We start from the raw sequence: 17,892 nt of genomic DNA on the forward strand, positions 1-17,892 counted from the left end.
TCTTCTCTGCTTCACTGTAATAGTGCTCATCACTGCAGATATTTCCATTCTTCAAAATCTAGGTACATCCTCGGATTTGTCTCTCTGAGTCTTGAGACAACCTCTGGCCAAATCTAGGTTGGAAGAAAACAGACAAGCTTCTCATCAAGGGCTTTATCATTCAGAACTTTCTAGAAAGAAGGCAGAAGGAGGGAGTTAAATCTAAACAGTCTTGTGAGAAAGAAGACATTGCCCAGTCTAAAACGTGCCCAGAGCCCTATAATCATATTGCCAGTGGGCAAACACCTTAATTTTTGGAAATTTTACCAATATCAGAGTGCAGTCCACGTTCCTTTTCAAAAGGGCTGAATTTATTCACATTTAAATACATGTCCTATCAAAAATATTTTAAAATGTGACCAACTTTGCTAGATTCACAGTATAAATCAACTTTATAGACACTAATGGTTTAACCTCAGCTGGTAATTTTCTTTCTCATAAGCAGGCAGGCAAGAATATTCACGAATGTTTTTGTTACTATTTCTACGATCAGTTTTATCCAGAGTTTTCACACAACAGAGGCTCCCCATTTCCTGTAAGGTATTATGACCTCTCAGAAGAGGTTGATTTAACTTCTATAAATACAACCACTTCATGCGTTGGCATCTCCTTGAGAAAAGGCTTCTCGAGTTACTGTCATAAACGGAAGCCTGACTGCAGTTGAGGTTTCTGTCCAAAGATGGATTCGCTGCTTTGTGAATTGATTTGTGATACAGGAGGGGGCCGTGCACCCCACCTCCACTACTCCGGGGTGTCTTTCTTCTCAGAAGTTGGCTTGAGCCAGGAATCAAGGAGTCTCCAACCTATTTCTTGAACATGGACCTGGTTTTTACTCTGGGGATATACCCTATTAAAGAAAACTGAAGACTGAGGGGGTCTTGGGCATTGATATGGTTGACATGGGCATGTCTTAAAGCAGAGCCCCCACAAAACCCCACTCATTTCCTTTCCTAAGAATTTCCAAATCCAAATTCAAGCGGAGTCCGGCAATGCTGGGGTTGAGTCTGTGCTCAGCTCTAGAGAGGGGGCGGGAGGGCCCTTCCCTGTCTCCCACTCCGCGAGCAGCAACCCTGTACCCAGTCACAGGGCGCAGTTTTCCAGTACAGGAGGAGGAGGATTCTCTGGTCAACGGTGTATTCGCTGCTGCATTCCCCCTGAGTAAGTCTTCAGGGCCTATTTGTAGCCTGAAAGCAGAACATGCTTCGCATTTCCGTCTTCAGTGCTCCTGAGCCTGCACCAGTGAAGGCTTCCTGGGGACTTGGTGATGAATTCGAAAGAGCCCAGGCTCTAGAGTCTCTGCAGAGGGTGACCCAGGATGAGTCTCTCACCATTTCTGAGCCTCAGTTTCCTCATTCACCTTCGTTGTCATGTGGCTGCGGGGAGTATTGTTATGAGATAATGGACCTAAGAAGCTTTCTGAAAAGAGCATCTTAGACTGGGCTTTCCCAGTGTTAGTTCTGGGTTTTAAAATGCTCTCAGTATGTGTCCTGCTCTTAAGAGACACTTAGCTCTTAACCTTAGCCTGACCTTATTAGGCAACTGTCTTCTGAAGACCCTCATTCTTAATAAAAATTTGATCAACTTTCCCAGTAGAACAGGGCTTTAATTTCAATCACCGTTATCCATTTGCTTTTGCAATGGTGCGCCATCTTGGCGGTGTATTAGAATCCCCTAGGAGCGCTGACAACGGGCAGATTCCTGGGCCCCACCATAGGCGATGAGAGCAGAATTTCTAGAAGTGAGGCCTGGGCCATCCAGAGTTTTAGAACCTCCCAAGGTGATTCTACCCACCTTGCCAGGACTGAGAGCCATGGGGATCTGGGGAAAGAAACAGTAGTCAAAAAACACACAAAAAACAACCTGCCAGTATGAGCAGACCCATTTCCCTCCACAGACCCTCGTTAACACAAACGAGGTAAAACAAGCAATTGCTTAATTGGAAAGGAACTTTTCTTCTATGTCAACTCTAGCAGCATCTTCCTTCAAAGTGAGGCTTTTATGGGCATTATCAAAACTAGCATAGAAGCTGTTTATTTTGTGGTCAACTTGGATAAAGTATGCCCCCTCTTTCTCAAGCTATTCTTCTGGAAGAAATTCTACAATAGTTTAGGATCTAAAACAGGGCCTGTTCCTCTGACCTCTTGGCCCTCAGCAAGCCCTCCTCTCTCTCTGGACACATAGGTACCCATTGTGTTGGGACTGCCAGACAGGGACCATCAGAGCTAAGAAACAGGTAACAAAGCTGGGGATAGAAACTTTCCAGGCAGGGGACACAGCAGCAAAGAAATACAGGTGTCATTTGTTGGAGAGAAAAAGTCAAGTGTTTGTAAGTGCTAGGAAGATGGCTTATGGGGGCTATGCTCATTAAAGATGGAAGGCTGGCCCTCTAGAGAGGATAGAAGTCCATAGGTCTCATTGATGAAAACAAATTGTACTGTTCATTTGCCAGGAAAGAATCTTCACTCTTAGATCCAAGAAGGGTCTGGCTTCTCAGAGTCACCCAGCATTTATAGTTCTTAAACAGTTTCGGTGGAGTATGGGAGTTGGAATGAAGCCTGTTGGCAAGTCCTGCTCTAAGGGGAGAATCTCTCTTTCTTGATAACTTTGCCAGGACCCCTCCCCGACAAAGGGACCCTTTGTGCTAGTGCCTCACATTCAACTAGAGGCTTGACGTGTTGCGTGCTGAACCTGCAAACATCTCCATGTCAGGCGTTAGCACATCACCTTCTACCTTCCCTTTCAGGTCAAGCAAGGGATGAGAGCCTCGCTTATGAACAGACAAATATAGAGGAAAATGAGGGAGTGCATTCTCATCTTTTCATTCAGGTTGCAGAGTCTCGTTCTTCTCAGTTCCAGAATTCCAGAAGTTTTACTGTTAGAAAGAAAGAAGATGACATCCTTTTCAAATGTGTTTTTCCACCAATCACATTTTGTACATGGCCACAAAGAATAAAATGAAACAACTATAAATTCAGAGAACACCACTCCCCAAAAGGCAGTGCCTGCAAGCAACTAGCCCCAGAATCTGTTTTCTCATCCATTTCTTTTAGCTTTTTAAAGTCCTTTTTTTGTATTTCAAGAACAAACTTTTGCTGTTTTTTTTTTTTTTTTTTCATTCTTTGATACTCGATAGCGGAATACAGGTTTTCTGGCTTTTATATGTATTTTATAAATTATTTTAAAACTTAGGTTCATCATTATCTAGATCATCTAGCACCTTGGGCAGAGATTTGTAGAATTTTCTATCAACACTAGTGAGAAATCTTGTGGAGGATTTTGCTATTATTTTGAATTTTGCTGTTGATGGTTCTTTACCCACAGGACAAAAACAAGAGCCATGTAGAATGTAAGAAATAATTGAATTTTCCTGAATCCTTAGTTGTTTTTTAAATTGAGGTGAAACTCATATAAAATGAAATTAACCAAAGTATATGATTCAGTAGCATTTAGTACATTCAAATTATTTTGTAACCATCACCTTTATCTAGTTCCAAAGCATCAATACTTCAAGGAGGCCCCATACCCCTCAAACAGTCACTCCCCATTCCCTTCTCCCCCATCCCCTGGCAACCACTCATCTGCTCTGTGTCTCTGTGGATTATTTGCTTTTTGACTGATGGGTTTAAAAGGAATGATGGGGTTGCATTTTATACACTGTCACTTGCTTAAGGAACTCTGGCCACTTCGTCAGAGAGCAGCTTCTGTTATTCTTCCTCTCCTGGCCAAGCAGACCATGGTACGGAGAGGTGAGTGGTTTTGCCCACGGTTTAGAGCGAAGCCAATATCCAGGCATCACTGCAGTCATGTGGCCAGTCTGTAGCATGTGCTTTCTGACGCCGAGTTCCTTTTCCTAGGATGGTTGGTCCTGATGTTATTCCCCTGCCACACATCTACGGAGCTCGAATCAAAGGTGTGGAAGTGTTCTGTCCTCTGGATCCCCCGCCGCCGTATGAAGCTGTGGTGAGCCAGATGGACCAGGAGCAGGTACTGTCTGTCCCACGTCTCTCTAAGCACATTGACTGCAAGTGGGAAACACAGCATCTCCCCAACCCCTACCCCCAGAGAACAGCAGGGAGACCGGGCCCCACACATCTTTTTAAGGAGTTAACTGGGTCTGATGAGCGGTGAGTTAAACATCAACAAAATAACCCTTTTTTTCTGTGATGCAGGGATCTTCATTCCAAATGGCAGAAAGATCAGAAGCTGCTGTGATCCCACTGGATCCGGGCTGCACACAAGTGACTCAAGGTAATAGATACACTGTGACATGATTCAGTAGATTAAAACATGATGAAATAGGTTGTGCAAGGTGGCTAATCTCTGTAATCCCAGCACTTTGGGAGGCCAAGGTGGGAGGATCACATGAGGCCAGGAGTTTGAGGCTAGCCTGCACAACATGGAGAGACCCTGTTTCTACAAACGAATAATAATAATAATAATAATGATCTTGTCTGGTATTGTGCTGGAGGGCAGATATTCTCGGAGCAAATAGTTCAAGCTCTACCTTTTTCTCCAGGTGCAAAAATGCCGTCAACTATTAGGGCTTATAAATGGAAAATACGTGAGCTGAAAAAAGATATCCTTAGACATTTTTATGAACCAGACTATTCTCAGGAACCGTGAAATAGGTTACAGCGTTTGATTTGATATTCCTGTGTTTTCTGATCTATAATTTTCTTCCTCCTATTAACATTAGCTAGACTTTTGGCAGGGGGAAAAAGTTTCGTCTATTGCAGGGTGATTTGCAGTGAGATTGTGCTGTGTCATTTATAACCTAGGGCCCAGGTCCTGCTGCCTGAGCAGTTAGTGAATTCTGGTTTTCAGTACTATAGTAAGTACTAGAGTCAGTTTACATTTATCCTTGTAATTTAAGGGAACATTGTTATGGCCTTCTCTCTTTGGGGAGGTTTTAAGTGGCCCAGAAAATTGTCCAGCAGGACAAAATCGCAAATGGCAATAAATAATGGATCAACTCTTAGCAATTTTAGATGAAGGTAATTTTTCAGCAGTACTATGTGTAATGTAATACTTTGTGTTCTGTTCACCTTCCATCCTAAGTAGAATTATGAAGCAGTGTTCTGTCTCCTAAGTATGTTCATAATTTTTCATTTTTTATTTTTTAACTTTATTTTTATTTTTATTTATTTATTTTTTCTGAGACAGAGTTTCGCTCCTTTTGCCCAGGGTGGAGTGAAATGGCACAATCTCAGCTCACTGCAACCTCCGCCTCCTGGGTTTAAGTGATGCTCCTGCCTCGGCCTCCTGAGTAGCTGGAACTACAGGCGCCCGCCACCATGCCCAGCTAATTTTTGTATTTTTAGTAGAGACAGGATTTTGCCATGTTGGCCAGGCTGGTCTCGAACTCCTGCCTCAGGTGATCTGCCCGCCTCGGCCTCCCAAAGTGCTGGGATTCCAGGCATGAGACACTGTGCCCAGCGAATTTTTCCATTTTGAAAAGTTTCCCGAATTGCAACTCAGGCTCACAAATGATGCAATTTTATTTTTATGAGCATAAATTATCCAGTTCCCGCGGGGTTTTACGGATTTGTTTAGTGGACACTTGACTCTCTAACTCAGCCTTCTGGGAGTTCTGCAGCCCACAGAGCAGCCACCTCACCTGTGCAGGTATTACTTTCCCAGAACCAGGCTCATCCTGATAGGTCAGGGTGCTTCTCCGTACTGCCCCAGGATGCTTCCCTGGAGACGAGTCTAAGCACCTTTGGGAAAAACAGCCTGACATTTTGGCATGGCTCCTTTATTTTGCTGTTGGATGTAAATTTTTCTGTTTGTTTGTTTTAGGTGTGGAGGGGTGGTTTGGAAAGGCAACTTCTCCCATAGCGCAGTGATATAAAAACCTACTGGGCCAGCAGCCTGAGTAAATGTTATTAACTGCGTTACCCTTGCCCGGGCAGGTTCAGGCTCACGGGTGTTTCCTGCGCATTTTGAGGACTACAGCTGGTGAAATAATTTATGTTTCGCCTCTTTTTTTTTTCTTTTTTTTAATCAGGTGGGGCCATTCCTAATATACCTGCAGAAGAAAACGCATCCATGTCAACTCCCAGTTCAACCCTGGTGCGTCCTGTGAGAAGCCGGAGAGCCCTCCCACCCCTGAGGACGAGGTCAAAGAGTGACCCTGTGCTCCATCATTCCGAGGACAGAGGTGACGTCATTCCCCAAGCTCTGCGCGGGGCTCTGTGCTTATTTGCTTAAAGGAGCCAGGTGAAGGCGGGTGGCTCTGGCCAGCTCAAGACCCTGCAGTTTAAGTGGTCATTTGAAGGCGTTTATGAGGTCTTGGGAAAGTAAAATATTCTACGTCCATGTTAGGATTATACATCTACCATGTCTTTTAAGGATGGTAGGGGCTGGGCGCAGTGGCTCACACTTGTAATCCCAGCGCTTTGAGAGGCCGAGGCGGGCGGATCACGAGGTCAGGAGATTGAGACCATCCTGGCTAACACAGTGAAACCCTGTCTCTACTAAAAATACAAAAAATTAGCCGGGCACAGTGGCAGGCGCCTGTAGTCCCAGCTGCTCGGGAGGCTGAGGCAGGAGAATGGCGTGAACCCGGGAGGCGGAGCTTGCAGTGAGCCGAGATTGCGCCATTGCCCTCTGGCCTGGGCAACAGAGTGAGACTCCCGTATCAAAAAAAAAAAAAAAAAAGATGGTAGGGTTTTTTTTTGTTTTTTGTTTTTTAAGTCATTGTCATCAAAAGAATTTGGTTGTACATGATACTATGCTAGGTACTACATGAAGACAGTTATGTGTACCTAGTTCTGACTTCTAGATGCTGCAGTCCTATGGGAATATGCATTGTCTTAAAAAAAGTCAAAAAGATTTTTGTATACTCCCTCTTTTATAATTTGTTATATATTTAATATGTATGAGTAGATGATTAAATTATTGAAATCTGACCTTGTTTTTAGAACTTTGGATAGAATGAAATACACACACCCACACACTTCACCTCTCGCTCTGTGTTAAGTTTGTTTGTGTATAGCTGTTACCTGAATAATTAAAAATTAAAATAACAACACTGAGTTTTTCCTGAATATATGAATACCTGAACATCTCCAAATATCTCTTCATTGTAGAAAATTATAAAAAATAAAGAAACTAAAGGAAGAAAATTAAAACCTCCTGTAACTCCACCAGCACCAGCTTCTTCCTGTGAAGTAGTCTAGCAGAGTTGACCTCTGCTCCTCTAAAACACCTGTGCAGATAAAACTTTGATAATCCTCCACCCTGCTCTCTCCAGGGTCCTGTCTTGAGCCCTTGCAGTCTCGGTTCTGCCTGTCTGACAGTGTGTGTTATTTGCCACAGCTCTGGACTGACCATGTTCGAGCCAGAGAGAACATTCCTCTTGTCTCTACAGCAGCTTCTGAGTGGAGAGGAAATCCTGTCGCCTGGTACTGAGCGTGTCTCTGAAGCACAGTGGCCGGGCAGCCTGGCTTCTGATTCCCAAGACCTGCCTTCACTGTGGGTCTCCTACACCCTACCTGGCAAGTTGAGGACTCCAGCCTCAACGGGAACTTAGCTGTTTTGCACAGCTTAGGGAAATCTTTCTGGAACCCCTTCTCATTCTGCAGACCTGCAGGGGTGAAGACAGCAGCTGCTGGAGCCCTCCATTGTGGAAGGCGTCAGGTTGCCTTCAAGTGGAAGAGTGGAGACCCTGACTCTGTCCTCACACTTGAGTGTCTTTGGCGAGTGCTTCTGGAAGACTCTTGCTCTCTGTGACATGCATATGGCTGCCTGAGAGGACAGTCTTGAATCCTGGTTTAGAGCTCCCCGTGCCTGCCTTTCTCCAGAGGAAAAGGAGTGCTCCCCTTCTTCCACCTGCTCTCTCGCCCCCTGCTTCTTGTCTTCTTTGAATTTCTAAATTTCTGCTTATCAGGCCTTCATAGACTGATGCCAGTGTTGTGTATGCTGAAGGCTGCGGGCTGGCTTCTGGACACATAATGACCAGATCTGAGTTTTGCTTCACCCACTTCAAAGTGCAGAAGCATTCTGCTGGTCTTTACACCCTTGCTGATGTAGGTAGCCATGGAAATTAGAGCCTGCGATGGATTTCCCAGGCCCTGTGTTGACTTCCAGCATGATGTGTACTTTTTCTGCATCTGAATTTCTCTTTCTGTAATAGCTATAGATCTACCTCATATCCATGGTGTGAGCATCGATAGCACAAGTCAGTACAATGTCCCTGAGGACGTTTGGGACAAAGGTATAGTCGAAGTGATCAGAGCATTACATTCATCTGACAAATCTTATCTCTCTTCAGCCCTTTCCTCTCTTAATTGACTACTTCATCCTTGCTCCTTGGAACATCGTTTCATGGGTCAGCCACATTTTTCCTGCTTGGCCCATCCATGCCCATCTGTTTGTCATACCCCATGAAACTTAACTTCATTATGGTTTGCATTCTGGATTCTCCTCTCCACCATCTGGCTTTACCTTGCGGGTGATGTCACATGGCACGATGACATGTTTTGGGCCATATCCTATTGGAACTGGACATCAGGGAATAACCTTGTGTCATAATTGTTTTCCCCCCTTCTGCAAGATGAAAAGCAGGATGTGCATGGCTATCAGCATTTGTCAGATGCTTTCCATGTTGAGTTTTGTGGTCTGTGCTTTCAGGTACGGGCATGTGTTCAAAAGGGGTTGGCCAATGGGTTCGCGTTGTTTGTTTCTGCCCACAGCTGCCCCGGTGCTCAGCTGTGAAGCTGCGACACAGACTGAAAGGAGACTGGATCTGGCTGCGGTGACTCTGAGGAGAGGCTTGAGATCGAGGGCTTCGCGAGGCAGACCGCGGTCTTTGATAGATTACAAATCCTACCTGGACACCAAGCTGCTGGTGGCGAGGTTCCTGGAGCAGTCCTCCTGTACCATGACCCCAGACATCCATGAACTTGTAGAAAACATTAAATCTGTTTTGAAGTCTGATGAGGAGCACATGGAGGAAGCCATCACAAGTGCCAGTTTCCTAGAACAGGTAGTTCTATTATTAATCTCAGATGTGAATCAGATAACTCATTTTTATAGCAGCTAAAGTGGCTTCTCTGCTTTCCTGCCCAAGGCAGAGTAAATTCATGGTCACAGTCTTCAGGGAAATGGGGTTGGGAGGTCAGGGGAGGGGGAGAGAGAGAGGAAGCCGTGGAGCTTTCAAGTGTGGTAACTTTCCCACGTCATTCTTGGCTCAAGGGAAGAGAACCCAGTTTTCCTGGGATGTGGAAGCATGTCTGCAAAAAGAAAAGAGTGCATGCCAGGAATAAAAGCGGAGGATATGGACAATGGGGAGTGCATTCAACATTTGATTTCCTGAATTGAAGGTTTCCTTTGATAAGGCATGTTTTCTCAGCCCTTTGAAAATGATGACCTAGGTGAATTTTAATATTGACAAGATTCTAAGAGGCTGTTCACATTCCCATGAAATGTTTGGCAAGATAAGCCAACAGGTCCTGAGGGAATAAACACCTTTCTTCTTATAGATTAAAAAATACAAGGCAATCCCCGAAACTGAAGCCACTTGGAGAAAAGATAGAATTGGGCACGAACATAATCCAGTTGGGTCTCAGGTTTCTCCTCTTTAAAGTAAAGGGTTGGACTAGGTAGTCTCTATATCTCTATTTCTGAATGAATGGTGTTTCCTTCTGGAAGGAGCCTTCTCTCCACCTTTTTAAAAAGCCATTCCCTTTTAGGTGTTGGCTTCATTGCTGCAGGTAGTGGGGTAGATGTCGTAGACAGCACCCCACAATGGCGTATGGATGTTATGTGACTCTGTGTCTTTGTGCATTAAATGTCCAACAAATACTTCTTCAATTGAAGTGGGCTAATTTCTCAGGGTAATTACCAACTTCAGGATGTAGGTAAATTTTTAATTCAGATTGAGTAAATACCCTTCTCACTTTCCCTTCTGTTCCCCCTTTCTACCTGCTGGCCTCTTCTTACAGAAGCCAGAAGCCAAACTCTCTCCCAGTCCCTCAGGGGATTCAGGGAGAGGAATGATCTGATTCCTTGCATGAAGAGGTACATGAACCACAGACCGTCTTGCGTTTGCACTCTAAAAGAGTGATCAGTTACGATTCCGGGTCAGGCTCTAGTTACTAACCTGTGTGGGGGAAACATTTTACATCCTCGTGTCCCTTAGCTACTCCAGATGTCATTCTCTGTCACCTTCCCTCTCTCTGGCCCCAAGAGCCCAATAAACAGGAGCTGCTTCTGGAAGGCTGCCAAGCTCTGTTGAGCTAAGAGCTGGAGCATTCACCAGGCAGTGGGCCTGGACCTTCTGCAAAGTCTTGCTCCCTGGGAAATAACTCTGGGGAAAAAGAACAAGCACTTATACAGTTCACTAGATGCTATCATCACAAATGGTTGCTAGATCTTTGTGCCCCAGGCAGTTTAAAAGTTCAGGTGCTGAGATTGTTGCAATAGATTTTGGGTCATCTGCAGGGCCTTCCAGGACTGGACCCTAGAGGTGAGGTTTCACAATTCCATACCTTTTCCCAGGCAGAAGGAGGTAAGGACAGCAGAAGGAGACCGGTTATTTCTGACTCTAGCTGGCTTCGCATATTGGAGCTTTTAGATCCATTTTAATTTTCACTGATATCAAAACCACTTGTCCTAACTTACTGTGTAGCACAGTCAACTTCTATGAATGTTGAACTTTTCTTAATCAGGAGACAAGGACAGACCTCAAAGACAGATGTAATTAAGTAGATTGTTAATAAAATTTAATTTCCCATCTTTGGGGGAATAATCTTTTAATGACCTTAAAAGCTCAGAATGGTACAAATGAAACAAAAAGTCATCCAAATGATTGTGCTGTGATGTTAGGTAACAGTAAAGCCCCGAGTTTTCCCCGAGCTGCTGACACTATTACAGGTCAAACAGACATGGCTGTGCAATTTACAAAAAATTGACGGGACAGTTTTCTCCTCTTCAATCCCAGTTGGATGAGGAATTTTTCATATTTTTGCCATTTTTACAGAGTAAGTGATATTATTATATATTCAAAATTATGTTTGTGACACATTGCAAAACAGATTTAGCGAAAAGAATCATTCTTAAAGACTTTTTACAAATAAATTGGCCTAGTTTTTATATTGTTTATTAAAAGATTATCAGATCCATTTGAAGCATCATTGGATGGTTTGGGTTGACTTTTTCTCTTTTGAAACAGGGTCTCCATCTGTCACCCAGGCTAAAGTGCAGTGGTGTAGTCATAGCTCCCTGCAACCTTGAAATCCTGGGCTCAGGTGATCTTCCTGCCTCACCCTCTCAGGTAGCTGGGACTACAGGCACACACCACCACGCCCAGCTAAGTTTTCTTATTTTTAGTAGAGACGAGGTCTTGCGATGTTGTCTAGGCTGGTCTAGAACTCCTGGGCTCAAGTGATCCTCCTGCCTCAACCTCCCAGTAGCTGGGACTACAGGCATGAACCACCATGCCCAGCTAATTAAAAAAAAATTTTTTTTTTTTCCTGTAGAGATGGAGTCACACTATGTTACTCAGGGTGGTCTCAAACTGCTGGGTTGAAGTAATCCACCTGCTTCAGCCTCCCAAAGTGCTGGGATTACAAGTGTGAGCCACTGTGCCTATACTTGGTTGACTTGGTTGACATTTTATAAACCCATCACCTGGTCCCAATCCCATACCAGTGGTTTTTACTTGGATTCTTGTTAAAAATGTAGGTTCTTGAGTCCAGGCTAAGTGTTCCCATTGCTATGGGAATTCTGTGGCAATTCAGCAGGGAATTCATGTTTCTGACAATACCCGTCCCTCCCTGACCCAGTAATAATGTTCAGATGCCAGTGAGGATCACTGACTTAGGCTTCAGAGAAATTAGAGAAAAGCTATGAGAAGAATGTTAAAGCAAGAAATTGCAGCGGACAAATCAGTTAAGTGTGGTTTATGGGTCTACAGCGGAAGTGGTAGAACATTTGGAGGATTTACAAAGAACCCCTGGAATTCCAGGTGAGTTCCACATTGGGAAAATGCGGTTTTTTCTTTCTTTTTCAAAGCAGTTACACATGAAGATAGGTGGATGGACCTAGGAGTTAGGTCAAAGGGCCACATCTGGTAAAGCTTACTTAACTTCTCCCCACCCTCTCTTTTCCCAAAGATAATGGCCCCATTGCAACCCAGCACATCCAGGGCCCGCACGCTGCCCTCGCGGAGACAGCCTGGCCTGCTGCACCTCCAGAGCTGCGGCGACCTGAGCACCTTCGCACCGGCGGGCAGGCCCCGAGCCGAGAGGAGGTCCCGGCGAGTGGAGGCTGAGCGGCCACACAGCCTCATTGGGGTCATCCGAGAGACTGTCCTGTGAACCCTGGAAGACAGAAGGCCACTCCAAGGGAAAGGATCCACCTCCTCTCTGCCATTTCCTGCCTGGGAGCTGGGTCCCCCTCAAAAAAAGGAGCACTCTGGAGGACACGTTTTCCCACCTGTTGGTTCCTGTGTCTGCTGACCGAGGACATTCAGGAGTAAATGCACAGGTCGGTCCAGGCCCGTCTGGGTTTGGGATGCACCGCGTTGGAGGTTATGAAAGCGTTGATCCTCTCCTTCCCCTGCTGGGCCTCGCGGCATTCCCAAGGGTCACATGCCCTGGCACGGGCAGAAACTGGGCTAATGATTCTTTGCCCGCCTCACCCCTTGCGTCTCTCTTTGTTGCTAAGTTCTTTCCCTCTTGGAAGGACAGATCTGCCTGACCGCTATTTATAGCTGACTGTGGCCTTTCACTGCTCTGTGAATTGGCAGGAAATAAGGCGATTAACCCTATGTGTCCACAAGTCTCAAGCCTTGTTTCAGGTCACCCTCAAATCACACTCTCTTTAGGCAAAACCAGAAACTTTTTAAGTGACAAATTTTAATGCCAGACATTTAAGGAGAGGATTATTGTTGATCCCATTTACTCATGCTTGCAAAACTAGACACCCCTAAGGCAGAACTGAGAATAAAAATGTTTACTTTGGGCCACTGGGCTTGATGTGTAATATTTGTTTACACTTAGGTAGCCAGGCCTTACCGTACAGAGGGCTGGGAACTTGGAACTGTGGTGGTCAGGCTCACTGGGCAGGCCACTGAACCGGTTTAATTTATAAAGCACCTAAAACCCGTGGATAACGTGTCCTTCATTCCTTCAGCAAGCGCTTGGCTGGATGGCTTCATGGAGCTGCCTTCTCGTGGGATCATGAACAATAAATCAATGAAGTAATTACAGATTGAGGATTATTGCTGAAAAAGAGCAGTAGGTGGTTAGAGGGGCTTCTTCGAGAAAATGACACTTGAGCTGAGTCATGACTTAGCGGGTCAGGGAATAATGTTCCAGGTAGAGAGAAGTGAAGAACAGCAGAGGCCACTGTGACCACAGCCCCTAGTCAGGTCGGCGGTGGGCAGTAGCTGCGCAGGCTGCCTGCTGTGCTAGCAATGAGATACTGTTAAGGAGTTTTCATCAGGAGAGTGATGGATGTCAGCATATTTTCAAAAGATCACCATGCTGCATTGAGAATAGTTTGGGCCAGACACGAGTGGAGGTGAGGAGCTGAGTAAAGAGGTTACATAGGAAATGGAGTACTGCTTCTTGCTGGGCACTGCCTGTGCACCAGCTACTATACTAAGAGCTTTGCACACACTCCTATTTTGTGTTTATGACAGTGTAGGTGATGGAAGCTGTTATTGTCTGTATTTTACAGGTGTGGAAAATGAGGTTCAGTAATTTGCCCATGGTCTCTCCGTAGCTAAGAGGTGGAGCTGCATTCACACCCAGGCAGTCCAGCTCCAGAAACTGCTCTGTTCCTCAACCTCCCGAACATGAAATGGATTTGCCATTTCATGTTCCTGTGAGAAAGGGCTGTTAAGACTTCTAGCTTGCCTCCCCAGACCACAGATTCCCTGGCTCCAAGCCAACAAACAATGCCAGAGTGGGAACTGTGGTGGGGACAAGGGATGGAGGAAAGGAGGGGAAAGACACTTATGTGGAGGTGCTGAGCTGGGGTGGAAGGGGACTGTGGAAACAGCCCTGGAAACAGGGGAGAGATGGAAGGCTGTGAACAGGCTGGGGTCTGGCCTCTTGCCTGGGGTCAGCTGTGTTTGGGGAAGAACTACAGTGACGTCTCAGAATGACATTTTCTCCATTCTTATCTGCCCATTCCCAGAAACTGAATTCCCCTTCAGGCTCATGATCTTTCCATTTCTCTAGGAGTCCTCCTGTCGGCACCATAGCTGTCCACTAGGGGCTGGCCCACTGCCCCAGGTAAGCCCCTCCCTTGTTTGAGGGCCTCACCGTAGCTCTCCAACGTTCCGTAGACTGCCTACGTGGCCCGGTCTGGTTTCTTCTCTCCCTCACAGCTGCTTGTGTACCCTCAAACTGCTTTCTCCAAGTGAAGCCCTACAGCTCTTAGCCAACCACTTTGTCCCAGTCCCATAGCCAGGCAAGAGAAGGGACTGGCCTTCCCTTCCCTCACTCAGGCCTGGCTGCACCTTTCTTACAGCTCTGGAATCAGTTTTGTTTTGTTTTGTTTTTTTCCTAGCTGCATCCCTCTCCACCTTCCCTTCTGAACCCTATTGCTCACCTCCACCCGCCACCACAGGCCTCCCTATGTACCTGCAAGGCTCAAGGAAGACAGGTCTGCACCACAAGTGTGGACAGTGTCTGGCTTCTAGTCTTGAGGGGACAGTCACAGAGATGGCCTCAGCCATCTCGAGGAATGAGAAATTGCCAGCAACAACTGGAAGAGGAAAGGAGGCATAAAACCTGACAGCATCAGTTAGATGGACACCAGGAGCAAGTGGGGGCCTGGCTTAGCTTCACAGAATTGTCCCTGCAACTTGAGAGATGGCGAAATCTGAAAACCTACTTCTGCCTTCCTTCCCTGACTTTAAGGAGTATTAAAGTGAAAAAAAAAAAACACGCAGAAACATATATATATATGTGTGTGTGTGTGTATATATGTTTATATATGTATGTGTATATATATATGTTTATATATATATAATACAATAGTTTACATATATTTAGCATGGGAGGGAACTCAGAAGTCATGTGATTTATCTCCTTGCTGGTTCATCTGGGTAGTAATATACTTTTAAATACTTAGGCATTAATAATACACATGCTCATAGGTTAACTGAATATACATAGGGAGGGCAGCTGTTTTGCCTTTGGAGTTCTTTAGAAATCCATAGTCCAGAGGTGTTGACAAAGCATTTCAAATGTGGTCATCAAAATTACACCCGAGGGTTGATTAATTAGCATAAGGGATGTTTGAAATAAGTTTTCACTGGCGAAGTAAATAATGTTCATGAATGTGGCCAGCTAGGAGCCCTGCACAGTCATCGTTGTCTCTGTACCAATGAGGCATCAGAATCTGGTCCCCACTTTGTGAGACTGTCACAGGATGGACCGAGATGCAGGCTGCTCCTTCAGAACCCCAACCTTTCAAGCAAGCTACATGTCTGAGAGTCTGAGGACAGCTAAGACTTCCCCAAGCGTACACCCTATTTTGTGCAGCCTTGCCAATGAGCGTGGCTGGCTGGCAGAATTCCCCAAGACCTGCTTTCATTGGAGCATCTTGATGGTGAGGTTTGGAGGGGGAGTCTATGGCCCCTCATTGCCAGAGGCTGCCTGTACTTGTCAAAAGAACCAGACATTAGCTGAACTGTCAAATTGGGTAGGTCAGATCATGCTACCCCCTCAATTTGCAGAAAAGGAAACTGAGGCCCAATGCTAAGAATGGGGCAGGGGTAAGAGACCAGGACTTCTGGCTGGAGTTAACCTTTGGTGTCGTCCATTCCATGAATTTGAACAATGCGTAATGACGCGTATCCACCACTGTAGTAGTATACAGGGTAGTTCCACTGCCCTGAAATCTTCTGTGCTCCACCCAGCCATGCCTCTCTCCCCTAACTCCTGGCAACCGCTGGTCCTTTTACTGTCTCCAGAGTTTTGCTTTCCCCGGAATGTCATACACTTGGAATCAGGTACTATACAGCCTTTTCAGACGGACTTCTTTCACTTCTTAGTAATATGCATTCAAGTTTTCTGTATCTTTCCATGGTCTGATAATCCATTCAAACCCTTGAAAAAGTATTTGATTCAATAGTCATAAAAGTACTCTATCATGTTAACATCTCCAAACACTGACCCTCCTTTTCTGAATTTACTCATGTCGGGGACCAGGGAAAAGCAGGTCTGCAGGCCACACTGGATTAGTGCTCACCTGGGTTCCACTCTAGACGGAGCCTCCCAGTTTCGTTTGTCTTGTGTGACAGGCCCTGGGGACACTGAAGAAGAGGACTGGGAGGGAACAGGTGGGGACCCCCTCTTCTCTCTGCACCCATGTCCATCTCTGAGGCTACCTGTGAGGTGAGGCCCGTCCTCACAGTGAGACCCACGGTGTGGGTCTCCAAGGCTTTGGCGAATCCCTCAGGATTAGGAAGAACTGGCAGAGGAAGCAGGCGGGGTTGGGGGGGGCGGGTGCTGCAGCCAGGCCTCCACCCCGCGGGAGCGGAATTCTGGAAGTAGAACAAAGGGGTCCATTTCCACCTCCCCCCAGGCCGCTGTGGGATGCAGAGGAGGACGGTGGGGCGGGGAGGGAAGGGCCCAGGACAAGGCCATCTTTGTTTCCGTGTTGTTCCTCCCTGAGGCCTCTGCCAGGAAAGCCAAGTCTGAAGTCCAAAGACGCCTTCCACTCCTCTCTCTCTGCAGGAGCCTCCATCCTCTCATTCACTCAACAGGTATTTATGGAGCTCCAGGGGACCAGGCTGTGAACAAGGAGCTGAGGGTAGAATGCTGAGCAAGGAGCGGGGACACACAAATCACAAATTACAAACGCAAAGCCATCTTCCTCCTGGCTGCTGAACCGCGCCCAGGCCCCAGCAAGGAGGAGGAGCCAAGAGGTGACTTTGAGACCAACAGGCACACGCCTGGTTTCTTAGAGGCTGCTGTGAAGGATCCCTCATCCCTGATTACTGAACAGGCTCACGTGGCAGGTGGTTCACCATCCTGGGAATTCTTCATGAAAAGTTATTCATGACTATTGTTAAAGATGGTAATGGGCTGGGCGCCGTGGCTCACACCTGTAATTCCAGCACTTTGGGAGGCCAAGGCAGACAAATCACCTGAGGTCAGGAGTTCGAGATGAGCCTGGTCGACATGGTGAAACCCCATCTCTACTAAAGATACAAAAATTAGCCGGGTGTGATGATAGGCACCTGTAGTCCCAGCTACTCAGGAGCCTGAGGCAGGAGAATTGCTTGAACCCAGGAGGTGGAGGTTGCACTGAGCCGAGAGCGAGACTCCATATAAAAAAAAAAAAAAAAAAAAAAAAAGATGGTAAGGAAGACTTATTCAAGCAGGAGCCACCGCAGTGGGGTTCTGCAATAGGGGAGAAGGGTCAAACTCAACCCCAAACATAGCAGGACAAGTGGAGATTTATATAGCCAAGGAGCAATGTTGGGGTCAGTAGATGGAAAAGTACTAAGAGGAAACATGAGGGCTGGGGCAATTCTTGATAGACCAACTCACTAGGATTCTTGCTGAAGTCAGGCCAGGGTGATAAGCTATCAAGGTAGGGAATGAGGAATGTGATCAGATATCAAGGATAGGAGATTTTTGCTAAACTGACTCAGCAGAATTCTTGCTAAAACTGAACTAAGAGTCCAAGAGTCAGAAAGAGGACTCAGGTAGGGTGCAATGGCTCATGCCCATAATCCCAACACTTTGAAAGCTAAGGTGGGAGGATCACTCGAGTCCAGAAGTTCAAAACCAGACTGGGTAACGTGGTGAAACCCTATCTCTACAAAAAAGTGTAAAAATTAGCCAGGCATGTTTGTAGTCCCAGCTACTTGGGAGGCTG

The 17,892-nt window shown here is 46.0% G+C and overlaps 1 protein-coding gene across 3 annotated transcripts in view; it reads left to right on the top strand.

Annotated features, from left to right (window-relative positions):
* FAM189A2 (family with sequence similarity 189, member A2) overlaps positions 1–13,029 on the top strand; it is a 75,794-nt gene extending 62,765 nt beyond the window's left edge. For all 3 annotated transcript variants that reach the window (XM_011970150.1, XM_011970148.1, XM_011970149.1), the window contains exons 7-11: positions 3,894–4,023; positions 4,209–4,287; positions 6,047–6,199; positions 8,736–9,028; positions 12,159–13,029. In XM_011970150.1, the coding sequence (XP_011825540.1) occupies positions 3,894–4,023; positions 4,209–4,287; positions 6,047–6,199; positions 8,736–9,028; positions 12,159–12,362 (859 nt within the window). In that variant the 3' untranslated portion in view covers positions 12,363–13,029. The remainder of the gene's footprint in view (positions 1–3,893; positions 4,024–4,208; positions 4,288–6,046; positions 6,200–8,735; positions 9,029–12,158) is intronic.
* The last annotated feature ends 4,863 nt before the right edge of the window (positions 13,030–17,892 follow it).

Source organism: Mandrillus leucophaeus, unplaced genomic scaffold (genome assembly GCF_000951045.1).
Source record: "Mandrillus leucophaeus isolate KB7577 unplaced genomic scaffold, Mleu.le_1.0 Scaffold93, whole genome shotgun sequence".
Taxonomy (NCBI): domain Eukaryota; kingdom Metazoa; phylum Chordata; class Mammalia; order Primates; family Cercopithecidae; genus Mandrillus; species Mandrillus leucophaeus.